This window comes from Heptranchias perlo, chromosome 32 (genome assembly GCF_035084215.1).
Source record: "Heptranchias perlo isolate sHepPer1 chromosome 32, sHepPer1.hap1, whole genome shotgun sequence".
Classification (NCBI taxonomy): domain Eukaryota; kingdom Metazoa; phylum Chordata; class Chondrichthyes; order Hexanchiformes; family Hexanchidae; genus Heptranchias; species Heptranchias perlo.
In genome coordinates this window covers 19,601,895-19,619,761 of record NC_090356.1, presented here as the reverse complement: position 1 = coordinate 19,619,761, position 17,867 = coordinate 19,601,895, and the positions used below count along the sequence as shown (strand labels likewise).

The window sequence follows — 17,867 nt, the reverse complement described above, 5'->3', positions numbered from 1 at the left end:
TTGAATGTGAGACATACTGGACCATATGTGGCGAAACAGGTGGAGTGGGGATCAGGTGGAGTGGGGATCAAGTGCCTTTATGAAAAGAAACAATTTTAAGAATTGGGAAAACATCATTACATCCAAAAAACCTGACTATGTTGATAAATCAACTCTACTTACCTACCTGCTTCTCGCATCCCCTCCCCCAATCCCTTCTTTCTCCAGAAACACGAGTTGTCTTCTGAATCCATTTCTACTAGCTGTTGCAAAATCTTTTCCTAGTAACTTGTTCCACAACTATTAGCCTGTGTGTGAAAAAATTCCACCTGACTCCTCCTCTTATCCATAACTCCCTAATTTTTAAACTAGTGCCCACTGGCATTTCAAGATTTCACCAGTGAACAATATGCCGGGATCAACTTTGTCAATTTCTTAAATCATAGAATTTTACAATGTAGGAGGAAGCCATTTGGCCCATCGTGCCTGTGCTGGCTCTCGAAGAGCTATCCACTTCATCCCATTGCCATGCACTTTTTTTCCCCAAATATTTATCCATTTTCCTTTTAAAAGCTAATACAGATTCTGCTTCCACCACCGTTTCTGGTAGGGCATGTGATATCCCAGCATTCTCGGTGTAAAATAAATTTCCTAACCTCTCCCTTGGGTCTTTTTAATAAAATCTTTGGAAAAACACACTAGAAAACTAAAGTTTTAGAACCACAGGTATCAACACTGTCTCTCTTTTAAACAGTCACTCTGAACTTGCATTCAAGCATGGCCATTTTTTCCACTGTAAGCCAAGGGAAAATATCTCACTACACTGGAGGCTTCCGCAACACTCGGAGGAGAGAATGACACAAGCATGCAATGGAATTTAAAATATTTGGTTTTGCTTGCCACATTTGTTTCTGCTAAGACTAAATCAAATACATTTCCGGCCAAAATCCAGGGTACATTTGAGTTTCTGTTATAATTAACATAAATTACAACACTAAAAGGCTCCAATGAATGAAAATGACTTATAACTGGTAAATTTCAATTTATTTCCAGTGTGCTGGTCGCCACTCACCAGTTTTGCAGTGTAGCAAAGAGAGAAGAAATGCACTGGGGATTTGCATATATTGAACACAGCTAACACTAAGTTGGGAGTGTACAAGAAAATTGCAATGTAACCTCAAGATCTTGACAGCACAAAAACACATGGTCACCATAACTATTTCCATTTACACATTCCCAGATAACGATGGTTTTACATTAAACAGCATCTCCCACTTTGCTGCATGAACCTATCATTGTATACATGTCACTCCACTACAGTAATGAGAAAATTTCATCATGGTTCCAGTGTCAGTATTTGGCTTACATCAAGCTGGCAAAATCATCAAAGGATGCTGAGGGCACATCGCCAGGAGTACCACTCCATTTGAAGGAGCATGGAATTCAACTGTATTTGGGTCAACTTGCAAGCCGCCATTCCAAGGTATTACTGCATATTTACCACACTGAATAAAATGGGGCCTGGTGCACCACCAAAAAAGCCCTCTCTCTCACTATTTCCTGAGTAACCCACTGGTGGATCTAGTCTAGACTGTTCCACCTCTCTCATTTTGTTCAATGTGGTGGACATGAAGTCACATCCTGGAATGGTGCTGCCAGTTGGCCCTAGTACAATTGAATTCAAAGCTCCTTCAAGTGGAGTGGTATTCAGGGCAATGTGGCTGAAGCATCCTTGGACAAGTGTGCTAACACGGATGCAGGCCAAATACAGACATGGGAACCATGACAGGGAATATTCTCACTAGTGTAGCAGAATGACTTGTGTCTAATGTCAAGGATTGGAGGGTGAAACTGGTGAAGATGGCAGGGAATTTTCTCATTAGTGGAGTGAACTGAATCTGATGCAAGGACAGAAGGAAGAGGTGGCAGAGAAGGCTCAATTGTAAGTTGTGGAAAGGGTAAGGTCAGGTGTCTAATGCAGCTGCAAGCCTAAGTGTTAAATGTAGAATGGGCCTTAGAGCCCCTGGGCTAGCGAGGGGAAAGCAAATTAACCAAGGCTCTTGGACCTCAAATTACCGAATGCGTCCTTCTGGAAAGTACACTTTGTGGATCACGCTCGGCCTGCATGGTAAAATAACCGTCAATATTCAAGCATTAAGTAACAAGAGGACTCCCAGCCACATTCTTCAGCATGAGTCAACATTTTCAGGCAGGGGGAAAGGCAAGAAAGGTGAAGAAGGTGGGGATTTAAAAAATATACAAATCAATACACAACACACCACTGAAGCAAGACGGTTTACCAGACCAGTGTGCCATTCAGTGATGGGCTATGAATTAGCACCCATGATTTCCTACACAGTGAATTGCCAGTAGGAGGAATCATCAAACAGAAACTAAGCATTTCCAAGCTATTGCACTCTTGCACCTCCTACTGATGGTCCCAGAACAGCACTGGCAGATGCTGGGAAGCACATAGCCTCTACTGTAACTTTTCAGAGAGGTTGGGGGGGGGGGGGGGGGGGAGCTGCACAGAAATCTAAACTATGAAGACGTAGAGGGGCTGAAGGTCTTTCCGTGAGAGATTTGTTGGCCAGCTAGATACCAATAAAAGAAAACAAATTTAGAATGCCACTGAAAGTTAGGGTGGGTTGTTTTATTTGGGGGGAGTGGGGGAAAAGGAGGTGTCATTGCTAGCCTCCTGCCTCCCTCTTCCATGGACAGTGGACGCAGCATCTGCACCACACCAGTGCATTCCTCCCTCCCAACATTGCTTTAGACTCTCGCTGCTGATTTAAAATCAAAGACCGACCAACAGGGTAAGTACAGTGAGAGGAGATTTGAAGTTACCAGCGCAACCAGGACTGCAGTCTAGGGAAAGATCTGCCATTTAAATATCACAATGGTAGAGCAGCAGATGTTCGGAGGACAGTGGCTGAAACGAGAACAGAGAAAATGTATTTGTGGACACAAGCTGACATGAAGATGCAAATTTTGGTGGCCCTCATGCAAGAATTTGAATTTTTGGAGGATTTGATTCGACTTTTGGAGAATAGGTTGCTTTACATGAGAGTACATACATTAGAGTTTACAAGGTGAATCTGAATCAAGCTGCAATATTTTAAAAGTTGCTGAGTTCAGCATATAGCACAAGAAATGCACAAACAATTTTTGATACGGTTACATGAAAGAAAAGATGTTTATACTGATAAGCTGACTTATCACAGTGCAGTGACTGCAACTACAGCTTTACTTTGAAGGCATATCAAAACAAACCAGCATCATGAGAGCTCCCCAGAATGTACAGCATGTTAACACTCCTTCCTGCCTTTAATCCAGGAACATACAGCTACAAAACACGCTACTCTTCCACCCCAAAATAATCTCAACAGAAGTATACCATTTTTAAAAACAGAAAGGCAGGAGTATTAACAGTATATTGTGTGGGAGAGATTCATGATTGGGCAGAGATCCATGGGTGCAGGTCGCCCTCCAGTATCTAAGCCAAGTGGTCATTCTTCACGTGAGTCTTGATGAATGCTGGTGGGTTACTTCACCATTGGGGCATCCGATCAAGCTCAAGGCTGCCCTTATCTGATGTCCACACATGCGCACACTTCCAGCAGGGGTCACTGAATAGCAAACAGGAGCAGGATGCCTGATTTTTCTCTTCGCTAATCTAGAAGCAACCCCCTGCTAGCACCCTGCCCATGATTAGCTACCTCCGCACAGACTGAGAAATGAACCTGGGACATTCTGGTTTGTATGGTAACAGCAGTGTATCTGAACCAAAGTAGTCACTGAGTGAGCTAATTAGAAACTCCAACTCCATGGTGTAGTAGTCACTTCATAATAAAATGAAGCATATTTTTGCCAATGCACTGATGTGCCAATGCACATTTTACCCAGCCACCCTATACAGCATTCCTCTGAAGGAATAGACCACTTGTAGTTGACAGGAGTGGGGATTAAGGGGCAGCATTTGGAATTTTCCCATTTGTTTGTAGCAGTGTACAACGGAAATGCGTATTTTCAAAAAGATGCAGAACAGAATAAATTTCATCCCATTATGTTGACTTGCTCGCTACGAAACTAATTTATTCCCTTCACTACTGAAACGCTGCTTCCAGACAGCATTACACAGAAAGGCCAGTCTGTAAATGCAAATAGCAGTGCTTAATTATTCCTCTGCGTTTCTTTACGCTATGCAGTGTGTGCAAATTGCATTTGGCGGTGCATTTTATCCCAGCACTAATGATCTAGGCGTTAAGAACAAGTCTCCTCTGTTTTTGAACGCGCTGGTGAATGCACTAAGTTCTTGCGTGAAAGTCTTGGGTTGAAAAATGCTCTTCAGTGGTAAATCATTTGTAATAAAACAGATCTGCATGCAGATAGGCTGAGGTACCAGTTAGTTCAGGGCTCCATAATGGATGGTAATATTTTGCTCAAAATTAGAGGAGAAAGGAGATGTTGGGGAGGAAAATGATTCAGGTTCAACTAAATTGAATATAGGGTTTCAACCTCTAGGAATTTTAAGTTGTGAACTTTTGGGGAGTCATCAAATGTGAATTAATCTGACCACAAACTTGAGAGGGGCGACTGCATCAGGAATTCATAGTGAAGTAGCCAGGGATCTGTTATAATACAATTCTGGAGCAGCTGTATTTTTTTTAAGAAAGGAACTTGCATTTATATAGTCCCTTATCATATCTTCAGGACATTCCAAAGGAATTAATGGATTAGGAAGTACTTTGGGACTTGAAATTCAACCTCCCGACTTGGAGGCAAGTGCTAACTACCAAGCCATGCTGACAAGGCACTTATAAATTGGACAATGAGCAAAATGATACCTCAGAAGTCCTATTCTCACCAGTGCCTGCCCTGTTTAAGGATGCATTACAAAAACAGGTTGACTGCAAAACCATTCCCACTTCTAACCGTTTCCAGTCTCCGGCAGAAACATGCAAGTAAGATGCACCCAGGATCCCAGACATGCATACAACATGCAGGTCAAAAGGGAAGAGAAAGAAGGGAGTAAAATGATAGAGTACCAGCCCCAGGGATAAGCAGTTAACATGGGGCAATTACCTGTCATGGCTGGTCCTGGGGTACTGAGAGGTGGGAGATGGGGGTACCCAGGGGGCCCCATCATTGAAGCAGGAAGGTTTTGTCTGGAGTCAATGTACAAGCTTCCTGTGTGAGAAAGTGGTGCAGGAGTGAGAAATCACCACTTCAGTGCAAACAAACACACCAACAGTGTTAAACAATCAGATCCGGCATCAGTGTCAGATACAAATGAACATATCTGGCCTGTTCCCCAACAAATAAAGGGCAATTTGAGGAAATGTACAGAACTGATAAAGAAATTGGTGCATTTGTATGTGACTAATTAAGCAGAAGAACATTAAATCTTTCAATCATTTGTTCCCACTTTGTGAAAAACATGCTGGATGGCTGCTTTGAAAATTTCATCGCCGACTGTTCTTTTTCCATTTTTGTGTCATGTTTGCTGACTCATACCAACTGCACGTAGCATTAAATTAAACCCATCTTCAGCATTAATTTTTTTTCAATACAAGGTAACATTTGAGGACGTAATATTATTTGTCCCTTAAAGGGGACGAGAATAATCCAAATCTTTTACTCATCCCTATCACACACACGAGTTATTTCTAAATTTAGAATAACACCAAGAATGCCACAAGAAAGGTGAGCACGCTGCACTTTCATCTTTGGACCTGGGTTTGAATCTGGCCCCGACTGATGGACGAAAAGTCTCCTCTTGCTGCTGGCTGTAACAGTTCTATGTGAAATGAGTTTGGGCAGACTCAACCCAGTTTCCCAGTGGCACAAATCCATCACATAAAACTCTCCATAAACCACACTGGGACTGTCCGTCTCACTTGCTGCAGGGAATGTAGGCACGGCAAATGGAAGAACGTCACAGTGGTGTACAAGGGTGAACTCCTCTGAGGTTATGGTTTAGGACACATTGCCTGTGGTCAGAGTAAATAAAGCTTTACTCTGTTGGTATACCTGACTTTAGAGTTAAAAACTAGATAAGCATTCCATTACCCATCACTGAAATCCCTTCTCAATTAAAAAAGCAGCTTCTTTGGAACAGGGTCAGAGCAATAAATTGTTTTTTGACCAATTATGTTGAAGTACTGTACTTACTTTCCATTCCACATACTGTATTTAAATATAGTGTTACTTGTCTCATCACAATTTCCTTCATTTGTTGTGAAATTTGATATTAGCAAGATTTAAGTTTTTCCTCTTAAGTTGATCTAACAAAATGGGTGCATGCATAAGTGAACATTTACACAAATTTAAAATTGTTTCTTGTTGGCACTGCCATGTAAAACCAGTGATCAGATCAAGGGAGGAAACCCTAGCAAGTTGAATAGATTCCAAACACTAAGGGGTTGTTGAGAAACACTGAGTTTTTAAACAGCCTTCAACTGGGGAAGAACATCACAAATAGCAAATTTGTCTATCAATGCACATAGCATTGTACACATGCACATTTTTACAGTAGCTTTTATTAACGCATTAACAAAATAATCAGAATTTAAATATTTACCGTTGGCTCATGGCAATTTTGTTTCTCAGACCCATTTACTAACCCAATATTAAAGGGAGAGAGGCTTTATTTTCTAATTCTGAAATTGCACACAACACACTCAGTGAAGTTTAAGAAATTAAGACAATGTGAAGCACAGCACAGTGGAGATCCAACATGATGTTCATATACAAGATTCTGTTGTCTGAGCTGTTATTATTATAAGGAGGTCCTGAGTGAAGACCAGTGTTTCCCAACAGGATGGAAGAGAAATTCAGGACATCACTGGGCCACTCGCACAACTCCTTGTGGATGATTAGAGGCAGTGGCAAAGACCTCGGATCGAGCTGAGTATCTGCCAGATCCCTTGGGTGGAGACAAAGCAATGAGACCAATAGGAAAGGATGATGTGGAGATGCCGGTGATGGACTGGGGTTGACAATTGTAAACAATTTTACAACACCAAGTTATAGTCCAGCAATTTTATTTTAAATTCACAAACTTTCGGAGGCTACCTCCTTCCTCAGGTGAACGATGTGGAAATCCCTTCTCAATTAAAAAAGCAGCTTCTTTGGAACAGGGTCAGAGCAATAAATTGTTTTTTGACCAATTATGTTGAAGTACTGTACTTACTTTCCATTCCACATACTGTATTTAAATATAGTGTTACTTGTCTCATCACATTTCCACATCGTTCACCTGAGGAAGGAGGTAGCCTCCGAAAGCTTGTGAATTTAAAATAAAATTGCTGGACTATAACTTGGTGTTGTAAAATTGTTTACAATAGGAAAGGAAGTTGAGAAAAGAATAAACATTGGTCACCATCCACCTTGCTCAAGCACTCATTCTTCATGTGTGCGTGGCAGTAGGCTATTCAACTGCATCACACCCATACCTGATCCGGTCAGTCTCTATATACACTCAACAGCTCAGATCGTTACAGTAGTGAGTGGCCGAGCAGGAATCATTTGATTGTGATTGGGAGCAGGAACTCTTGACAGAATTTCCTTTTCCTAACTCCAGGGTGCTGAGGCCAATTATAGCCCCCTACCACTGCCTTGGGCAAAATCAGCACAGAACAGGGATTGAACTGGGACCTTCTTGATCTATATGGCACAGCTACTTACTGCCTCAACCAAACGAGCCATCAGAGGAGTTACTAACTTATAACACCAGATAGGCCAAGCTCTATTTTTGTAATAGACCAATGGCCTCAATTAGCTACTGACTGGTACTTCTACATTCTTAATTATGAGCTTTGTAATGCTGTTTAGTAGAGCATAGGGAATAATAGCCAGTGCTTGCAATAAGAGAGATGGCTGTAAATGGTGACTAAAATATGGAGAACATTAGCTGCAATGGGCAACTGAAAGCTGGCATGTGGTGCGAGAAACTAGTCAGTAGCAAACAGGAAGCAAAAAAGCTGTCAAATGTAATTAGAAACTAACGGGCTCTGGAGTTGGAGAACTACAAAACAGAGATCGACGTATTGCAAATATGAAGAGGGAGATCTAGTGTGGAACAGATGATCTGTATAAGGCGAAATAAAATGTGCAAGAAGTAGGTAAAAGCAAACAAAAGTAATCATGGGGAATTGGAGAAACCTGCAAGAATTAAGCAGAATGTTGGTAAACTGTAGCACAGGGAGCAGAGAAGCTGTAAAAAAATAAAAATAGGAACAGTTAATTTCAAAAGACAGGTACAATTAGGAGCTGCTAAACTTGGTGAGCAGAATGCTGTAAACATAAATTGCAGGTTAGGAGTTAGAGAATAAGGGAGAGTGTCACCAGGCTGAGCTGAGTTGCAAAGCTCTGTTGTTACCAAATTATCTGATATGAAGCACGTTTGGGGGTGGGGAGGGGGGTTTCATTTTATTGCTTCACCACAATTATAAACACAGATCATCAAATGATAACCAGGCTGAAGGTCTTGCTCCTTTATTGCAAGTTTGATCCCCCCTCTTTTTGGATTTCAGGAGCTGAACAGAAGCATCTTGCTCAAATTGTCGCAGCCTTTTATGTGCAGGTACTTGGTGTGTTTGACACAAATCTACATAGACACCCGGGACACAGTGCACAAACTGATAGTGCTATCAATTAGGCTGCAAAGACGCACACGGTTTTTAAAAAAATCTGGTTTGTAATGAATGAGATTCAGATGTAGATAAAACCAAACTCCTTTCTTTTGCACGATAATGGTGGCTGCTTTCCCTGTCCTTCCAAAGTAAATTAAAACTTATAAAAGATAAACATAAATTAAAAAATAATGGCCTGCTTGGTACTTTTTCCTGGGGTTAAATCTGAGCAACAATTTACTGAATTGCCATGGCCTAACAAACAAAAGATTAACCATCTTTAAAGCTTCACCTGTGTGAATACTTATCGATAAATGAAAAAGCTGTAACTAGCTCTACGTTTTGGAGTCTATACCTGTACTGATGTGCTGGTTTGGTTTCTGCGTATGCATTGTGCTGTGACAAACCGAGGGCTGCATGTTCCCTTGTGACTGGATCAGACCAGTTTGTGTGAAGAACTGGTTTAGGGAAGAGCACAAGTCCGCAAACTGAACAGGATCGAGTGACCAGTTATTGAGATCCGCCTGTCTCATACTCTCCATCAGACCTGCGGATAAAAGGCATGACAGAGCGTTAAGGAGAGAATCCAGGGAAACAAGAGGCTAAAGAACCAATGGGTCCACAGCCTGACAGGCAAAGCAGGTATTTTTTTTAAATGGCAAACTACAGCAACATAAACAAAAGGATTAACCAAATAAAATGGCAAAAATAAAATTCAATAAAATAAAGAACGCTAATCCCTAATTTAGCTCCACACATTGAGCACGAAGTCAGTCAGCCAATTTTATTGTGTGCACAGGGTCAGGTTGGTTTGTGGATGTGTGGTCAGCATGGCATTACAAACAGATTAATCTACAATTTTAAAACCAGAGTCAGGCCAGAACTAAATGCAAACTTGCATGAGGTTAAGGAGACTTTACTGCAAAATACTTCTGCTCTGTAGCTCAGAGATGAAGCTCCCAAATTATACAGGGATATTATAGCAGAAAAAGCTACCGTCTAACCTCCCCCAGCAGAAAGAAATTGCCCTAAAACACACAGGCATACGTGTTTAATTATAACATTTTGTAGGTCTAAAAAGTTTCACAGACCTGGATTTTATTTTATTTTTAAATTGGCAAGTCTTCATTTTACTACTTCTGCTTACAGGAAGCAGGAACCTGCACCTTGGAGAGCTCCAATTAGCCAGAGTGGGTAGGGAGCACAGCTCCACATTACCAACAACCTACCTTGGAACTGGGAGAGATCCACATCAGACCAGTTGAAACTGCTAGCAATACGGAAACTCTCCTTCAGAGTGTCCAGATTCATGCACCAATCAGAAGGAATGCCTACAACAGCCATAAATCCACCAACGAAGAGCATTAGAACAACATAATGCTGAAGGCTCATCACAAATATGATTAAAAAAAACATTGCTGAATTATACCAGCAATCTGAGCTATTTATCCTCTTTCTTAATGCAGTGTCAGCTTGGCTCAGTTGGTAGCAGTCTTGTCTGAGGCACTATGGATGCGAGCACAAACTTGGCTTGGAATTTTTCCATCAACCAATGCCACCAAAACAGATTAATGGTTAATTTATTTATTGTTTGTGGGACCTTGAGTGAAAATTTACTGCTGCGTTCATAACAACAGCGATTGTACTTTAAAAGTAACTCATTGGTTGTAATGCACTTCAAGACATCTGGAGGATTTGATAAGATAGATTAAAGCTTGTTCTTTACTTTCTCCTTAGGCCAATGATATCAGGGTAAATTGTCGCACAAACTACCACCAGCTTGGTTGAGATCAGAAAATTCAGCACAGACCAGGGATTGAACCTGGGACCTTCCATTTTATGTGGCTTATTATTAGATCAGGTGATGAATTTACCTATTTAGCCATCGGAGGAACTCCCCTCACTTCAAAAACAACATTCAAAGTAAAAAGGATTCAAACAACAATCTTTCCCCCACCAGGTATTTGCAACCAAACTATCTGTTTGCCCATTTTTGGGTTTGGTTCTCACAGTTATGCAGCCCCAATGTTACCAAAGTTGGGGATGAGGTCAAGTTTAAAACCCCTGTTCAACATCATTTACCCAGATATGAATATTTTCAATCTATTGAATCACTCAGGTCAAACCATCCTGTGAAGATACAGGTTGTTAAATGACTACAAAAGTTTTAGGCCTGGTGTAAAATGGCTATTGGTATTGTACCATTTGATTTTTGTCAAATGTTACCAATTATTTCAACAAAAACCACAATATTCAAACACATTAAACGATCTACAAAGACATTATAACCTCCTTACTAAATGCATCACAATGGAGAGACACACCTCAGTCAAATTACTATATTCAACCAATAACTGCATTCACCGCCCAAGCTCAGAACTTCTAGGAGTCAATGCAGACATTTGCAACATTTTTTAAAAATCTAGCTCAAAGATTTCCAACAGTAAAAAATAGCTCTTTCAAGCATTTACTGCTGATGCTATTAAAGACTTTGCTCAAGTCAGTCTGTGTACTTCTGCAGTAAGCGATGACACTGCATTGGGCCCTGACACCTGTGTTTTCTATCAAGAACCTGAGCCTTGCGACCTGCAGCACAAGAAATAGCTAATTAATAAAAGTTAAAAGAGTTTTCAATATTTTCCCTGGCCTCTGCTGAAGACACCAACTCAAATTATAGTGCTAGAAGCCCTTTAAAAACAAACTGCTGCTTCCCAGTTTAGCACCAGGAAGCAGGGAATAGGATGGGACTTGGGTCCAGGGCAGGAACTGACACGGGAGACTGGGCTGAAAGAACACAGGCCATGTTCGAAATCTGGTTGAAGAACCCAATTTGGGGCAGGTGAGAAAGGAAAAGTGAGGAGAAAGAAGCAGGACGATTGTGGAAGTCACAGCTCATAGAAAACAGGAGGACAGCAGGGTAGAAGCAGAGTGGGTTGCGGGAGGGAGGAAGCATGGTAGCAAAAGGTGCCTGATGCAGGTACATAGAGGAGGCCGGAGGGAGGACCTGGAGTGACAGGGACAGGATGGCGTGTTGAGGGAGACCAAAGCTGTTAGGCCAAAAGCAATGAGGTATGTCCAGATGAAACTCAGAGGGAGAATGGCTCCAGGGTCTGGGAGGAAGGACAGTGGAGCAGTGCTAGGGGGAGCTGAAGGAGAGTCCCAGCAGGTGGAATAAAATTAAACAGGCAAAAACATACCTGTAGAACGAAAATGGTGGCTGGAGATAGGAAACCAGGTGCCACATCACCACCTAGTGGCCATAGATGTGTAACTACATCACATCAGGTGCCTGCTTACAGTGTTTTCCCCTTATAAAATGTTCACGTTTACATAAATTTTTCCCCATTATAAAGGATGACAATGCAGTTGGGAGGGAGACTTCAGAAACTCGCTCCACAGAACCAACTAGTGGCTAGAGCCTGTGACAGTCTACATAGCAAAATTTAATGGAAAATGTTGACAGCAACTTATAATGGTAAATGCTGACAGAAAAACATGTAAATGTCACCATAACCAAATCAGGGTTCAGATATAAAGACAGAAAATGCTGGAAGTGCGTAGCAGATGTACCAAATGTTTAAAAAAAGACAGCTTCATGTCTGAACTGTTCAAGGGTTTCCGTCTGAATGGTCAACCTGCCTTTTCTGTTCAGATGCTGATGGATGTGCTGTTTATTTCCAGAATTTTGTTTTTATTTCAGATATATAACCAACATTTATCCTTTTCTCAAAAAAATCTCAGGGTTCATATGTAGCTTTGGTTCAAACTCTCCATTTATTTACAACCTAATTTGTTGCCAGGTACCCATACCAGGTACCCGTATCAACCTGCACAGATCTGATATGCCCTACATCTGTATTAGAAAGAACTTACATTTATATAACATATCAACATCCCAAAATACTTTACATCCAAAGAATTACTTCCTGAACTGTAGTCACTGTGCTATCCAGACAATGCAGCAACCAATTTGTGCATAAGTTCCCACAAACAGTAAATGAGATGAATGACTCTTTAAATTGTTTTTAGTGGTCTTGGTTGAGGGAAGAATGTTGGTCAGGGCACCAGGAGAAATTCCGGCTCTTCTTCAAATAGTGCTACATGAATTTTTTCATGTCCACCCAAACAGACAGATGAAGCCTCTTTTTAACATAGTCAAAGACCAATACTCCCAACAATTCTGCACCTTTCACGGTACTGCACTGAAGTATCAGTCTAGATTATGCGCTCAAGTTCTGGAGTGGAGCTTGAACCCACAACCTTCAGGGACAAGAGTACCATCAACTAAACCAGCTGACACCCTCCTCAGCTCAACAGATATGATAAATTCAGAGTTTTGAGAGTTGCCATTAATAAGATTACAGCTGTAAAATCTTAGCGTATAGCACTCCTGTACTGATATACACAATGCTGTCAAAAGCCTTATCATCAATTTCATATGGGAAAGACATTTTCATCCAGGTCACTACACTTAACACTGTGAAATACTCGTCTTCTGTGATGCTCTTAATTCACTGTCTCAAATTGGTTCACTGCTCCCAACTCCAGTGACAGACAAATAAACATCAGTACTTCACCCAAGTGTTATACAGCTCAAAAAGCACTCGCTAGGCACAACCCAAGTTTAGAAGGGCAGAGTATAGAATTGCACTACTGGGCATTTTTAGTTGAAGTGATTATAGTACGTAAATTTCATATGCCCATTACGATACACCAAAATTCTACTGACCGCACTGATGTATAATAAGAGTATCACAGAATCAGCAACTATGTCATCAATTAATTATGATGTGGAGATGCCGGTGATGGACTGGGGTGGACAAATGTAAGGAATCTTACAACACCAGGTTATAGTCCAACAATTTTATTTTAAAATCACAAGCTTTCGGAGATTATCCCCTTCGTCAGGTGAATGAGTGAAAGATTCTCAAATCGCATATCTTATATTAGGCTGGGACAGCATCACACCAATCAAAAGGTGTCGTTGTTGTTCAAACAGGCCAGTCACGGAGAACAGCACGTCCCAGTACACTGGATATACATTGTGTCAATTACACAGACAGAAAGAAAGAGACCCAAATGGCAGAGAGAGAGGAAGAATATTAAAACACATAACTTTTTTTCCCCTTTTTTGCTGGTGGGGTTACGTGTAGCGTGACATGAACCCAAGATCCCGGTTGAGGCCGTCCTCATGGGTGCGGAACTTGGCTATCAACTTCTGCTCGACGATTTTGCGTTGTCCTGTGTCTCGAAGGCCGCCTTGGAGAACGCTGACCCGAAGATCAGTGGCTGAATGTCCTTGACTGCTAAAGTGTTCCCCGACTGGGAGGGAACCCTCCTGTCTGGCGATTGTTGCGCGGTGTCCGTTTTCGCAGTGTCTGCATGGTCTCGCCAATGTACCATGCTCCGGGGCATCCTTTCCTGCAACGTACGAGGTAGACGACGTTGGCTGAGTCACAGGAGTATGAACCATGTACCTGGTGGGTGGTGTCCTCTCGTGTGATGGTGGTATCTGTGTCGATGATCTGGCATGTCTTGCAGAGGTTGCCGTGGCAGGGTTGTGTGGTGTCGTGGACGCTGTTCTCCTGAAAGTTGGGTAATTTGCTGCGAACGATGGTCTGTTTGAGGTTGGGTGGCCATCCCCACGCCTCCACTACTCGCCTTCAAACAGCCACCCAACCTCAAACAGACCATCGTTCGCAGCAAATTACCCAGCTTTCAGGAGAACAGCGTCCACAACACCACACAACCCTGCCACGGCAACCTCTGCAAGACATGCCAGATCATCGACACGGATACCACCATCACACGAGAGGACACCACCCACCAGGTACATGGTTCATACTCCTGTGACTCGGCCAACGTCATCTACCTCGTACGTTGCAGGAAAGGATGCCCCGGAGCATGGTACATTGGCTAGACCATGCAGACACTGCGACAACGGATGAACGGACACCGCGCAACAATCGCCAGACAGGAGGGTTCCCTCCCAGTCGGGGAACACTTTAGCAGTCAAGGACATTCAGCCACTGATCTTCGGGTCAGCGTTCTCCAAGGCGGCCTTCGAGACACAGGACAACGCAAAATCGTCGAGCAGAAGTTGATAGCCAAGTTCCGCACCCATGAGGACGGCCTCAACCGGGATCTTGGGTTCATGTCACGCTACACGTAACCCCACCAGCAAAAAGGGGGAAAAAAAGTTATGTGTTTTAATATTCTCTCGCTCTCTCTGCCATTTGGGTCTCTTTCTTTCTGTCTGTGTAATTGACACAATGTATATCCAGTGTACTGGGACGTGCTGTTCTCCGTGACTGGCCTGTTTGAACAAAAACGACACCTTTTGATTGGTGTGATGCTGTCCCAGCCTAATATAAGATATGCGATTTGAGAATCTTTCACTCATTCACCTGACGAAGGGGATAATCTCCGAAAGCTTGTGATTTTAAAATAAAATTATTGGACTATAACCTGGTGTTGTAAGATTCCTTACATCAATTAATTAGGAAACATACTGGCATGCTTGGTTAATGCTGAAACTACTTCTAAACCATAACATTTGTACAACTGGATTTAGTCCTTGATATTAGGGGCCTTTGTCTGACACCTACAGCATCTGACTGCAGCAGGATCTGAAATAATAATCACTAAATCACTACCCAGCAGGATCAGTGACTAAGTGAGGCCACTGAGCAGCATTAAATTTATTGGGCCATGAACACAATAAAAATTGATATATTACATCCTATACCTTACAGACACAAAGATGTTTGCTAACAACAGTCTGTATAAAGCCTACACATAAGCAGCTCTGGGTATGGAAAACACAATGGGGTAGAATGCAGTGACTTGCCCACTGGCCAGTCACAATCCTGTAACTTGTACCTCTCTAAATGTAATGGTCTAAGGGTATTCTGGTTAATAGTGTTGCCAATTCCAGTTTTCAGCTCAGTTCAATTAAAAAATTGTGCCCCCTGAATGCCTCCGTAGATAAAGGTGCCATCCAGTGTGGTAGTGAACAACACAGAACAGAAAGGTCACAGGATTCATCCCCAGTCTGTGCTGAGTCTGCTGTTCTGAGTTGGCTGGCATTAGGGATACGACAAATTGGGCTCAGTGCCTCTAACGAATGTTGGTCAAGACAGTGGGAGAAGTCCACTGCTCTTCTTCAAATAGTGCCATGGGATCTTTTACAGCCACCTGAGGTTTGGGGGGGGTGGGGGGTGGAAGATGGACCACGGTTTAACATCTCATCCAAAAGGCAGCATCTCTGACAGCGCAGCACTCCCTCAGTCGGCCTCAGTGGCGAGAGTGCTACCATTGTGCCAAAGCTGACACCTGATGAGCTAATGGAGGACTATGGAACTCTTCTCCAGGGTCAGTCAAAAAGTGCTGCAATTACAAAGCACATGCATCAGATTGCCAGCATTTGCTGCTTTTTAAAAATCCCCAGGAACAGTCCATGCTTTCAGGAGGGGGCAGAAAAACTTGGTGGGGGGGGGGGGGTGGAATTTGACGCTTTTGCATACTTCAATATTTGTGACTCATGAATACCCCCCACCCCCGACTAAAAACACTGAATAATCAAGATAATTCTGAAACTACAGTGCAAAGAGAGAGAGTAAACTATTCTTACCAATATTGCAGGCCATGTGTTGTTGCTGTTGATGATGGTGGTGCTGTTGATGGTGTTGCTGGTTTGGCTGGTGCTGCGGATGTTGGTGCTGATGGTGCTGGTGGTGAGTGTGTTGCGCGTGGATCTGATGTTGCGCCAGTTGCACCTGCGTCCCTCCCCCACCACCTCCGAGGCTGCTGGCATGGCTGTTGGCCAGGCTGTTCTGTCCGCTGTGCGGGTGGGTGCTGACAGTACTGCTGGGAGAATGCTGGTAGGAACAGGACGTGTGGGTTGGCTGTGATGCCTCAGAGGACAGGTTGATCATTCCTTAAAAACAAAAGGGTTGAATATCAAGACACTAATATATTTGTGTACAAACCATTAGTCATGCCAAGTATCAACAAACACTAAATGAATCTGCATTGTTTTGAAGTATGGACTATTCTCTGGTCAATAATCATAGATATGAACACTAACTCACTGGTCTATGAACATCTTATGTTACTGAAAAACACAGGTGAATGGCCAAGATCCATTGTGCAGGACATCTCAAGATGAAAAAAAGAAAAGATAAATCAAGTAGTAGTCCAGGCTTGTGCTTTAAAAGCCCCGATATTATAGGGGAGAGGGAAGACAAGGCGTTCAGAAGGTCCACAGGTTTGCGATCCTGGGAATGAATGAGTTGGAGCAGGAGACAATGCGCTGAGTCTTGATTTTAACAATGGGGATGTAGGATGGCGTATTTGGAGATTAGGAGGAACCGGAAAGGATAGTTTGGAGGAATCCGGTATTCTGGGGTACAACTGATCTCACTTTACAAGAAAAATATTATGTATATGTGCAGTACACCCAATGTCACATTTCATCTACTTCAAAGCAAAAACCGTTGCTGATCTTAAATTGGAAATGACAAGTTCTATGTAAGTTGTAATGGAGACTGGAATTTGTAACTTTATATGAAGTGTATAGGATAAATGTCAATGTTATTTGAAACTGTTTACAAACATGAAGTACACATTACACAATATGTTAAATACTGGAAAATAAACTATGGATCTACATGACCACACTTGCCGATCAGGCATCCATTTTATAAGCACTTTAGTCATATGTAGCACAATTGGTAGTGTTTGAAGACTTTCCTTGCTATCAAAGAATGTAACCTTAAGATTCATTCACACGCTACAGCACTCGAGGGTCATGCTCGAGTGCTGCTGTATGCTGCATCAGGGAGTGATGCGACATGCATTCGTGCTTGCACTTCCCCACACAGTGAGCTCCTGATTTCAATCATGTCACCGTGGCCAGTTGCCAAGAGCTGGCACCTTCCCACAGGAAGAAAAGATACTGCGGGACTAACAGTTCCACTGAACAGTTCTATTAATAGAGTCCTTACATTTGCCATATGAACCACCCATCTGGCTCCCTTCCTTTGTAAGAGAGTAAGAAAAGGAGAGGAAACAGCACTGAATTCAACTCAATCAGCAGCTAGATAAGCTGTGAAGAGGCCTAGAGATATACAAGGCTGGTTTTCCATGGATATCGGGCGAATGTGAGACAGGACACAAACAATCCGCAAGTGTATTGAGTACCATTGCTACAGAAAGAACTGCTGGCCCTGGATTTGGACGCAGATCTCA

General features: G+C 42.4%; 1 protein-coding gene across 5 annotated transcripts in view; it reads right to left on the bottom strand.

Annotated features, from left to right (window-relative positions):
• foxj3 (forkhead box J3) overlaps positions 1 to 17,867 on the bottom strand; it is a 105,117-nt gene that overhangs the window by 10,122 nt on the left and 77,128 nt on the right. For 2 of the 5 annotated variants that reach the window (XM_067970572.1, XM_067970571.1), the window contains 4 exons: positions 16,249 to 16,554; positions 9,845 to 9,946; positions 8,971 to 9,162; positions 5,065 to 5,169 (listed from right to left, as the gene is read on the bottom strand). In XM_067970572.1, coding sequence (XP_067826673.1) covers positions 5,065 to 5,169; positions 8,971 to 9,162; positions 9,845 to 9,946; positions 16,249 to 16,554 — 705 coding nt within the window. The remainder of the gene's footprint in view (positions 1 to 5,064; positions 5,170 to 8,970; positions 9,163 to 9,844; positions 9,947 to 16,248; positions 16,555 to 17,867) is intronic. The other 3 variants (XM_067970573.1, XM_067970574.1, XM_067970575.1) reach the window with 3 other exon arrangements.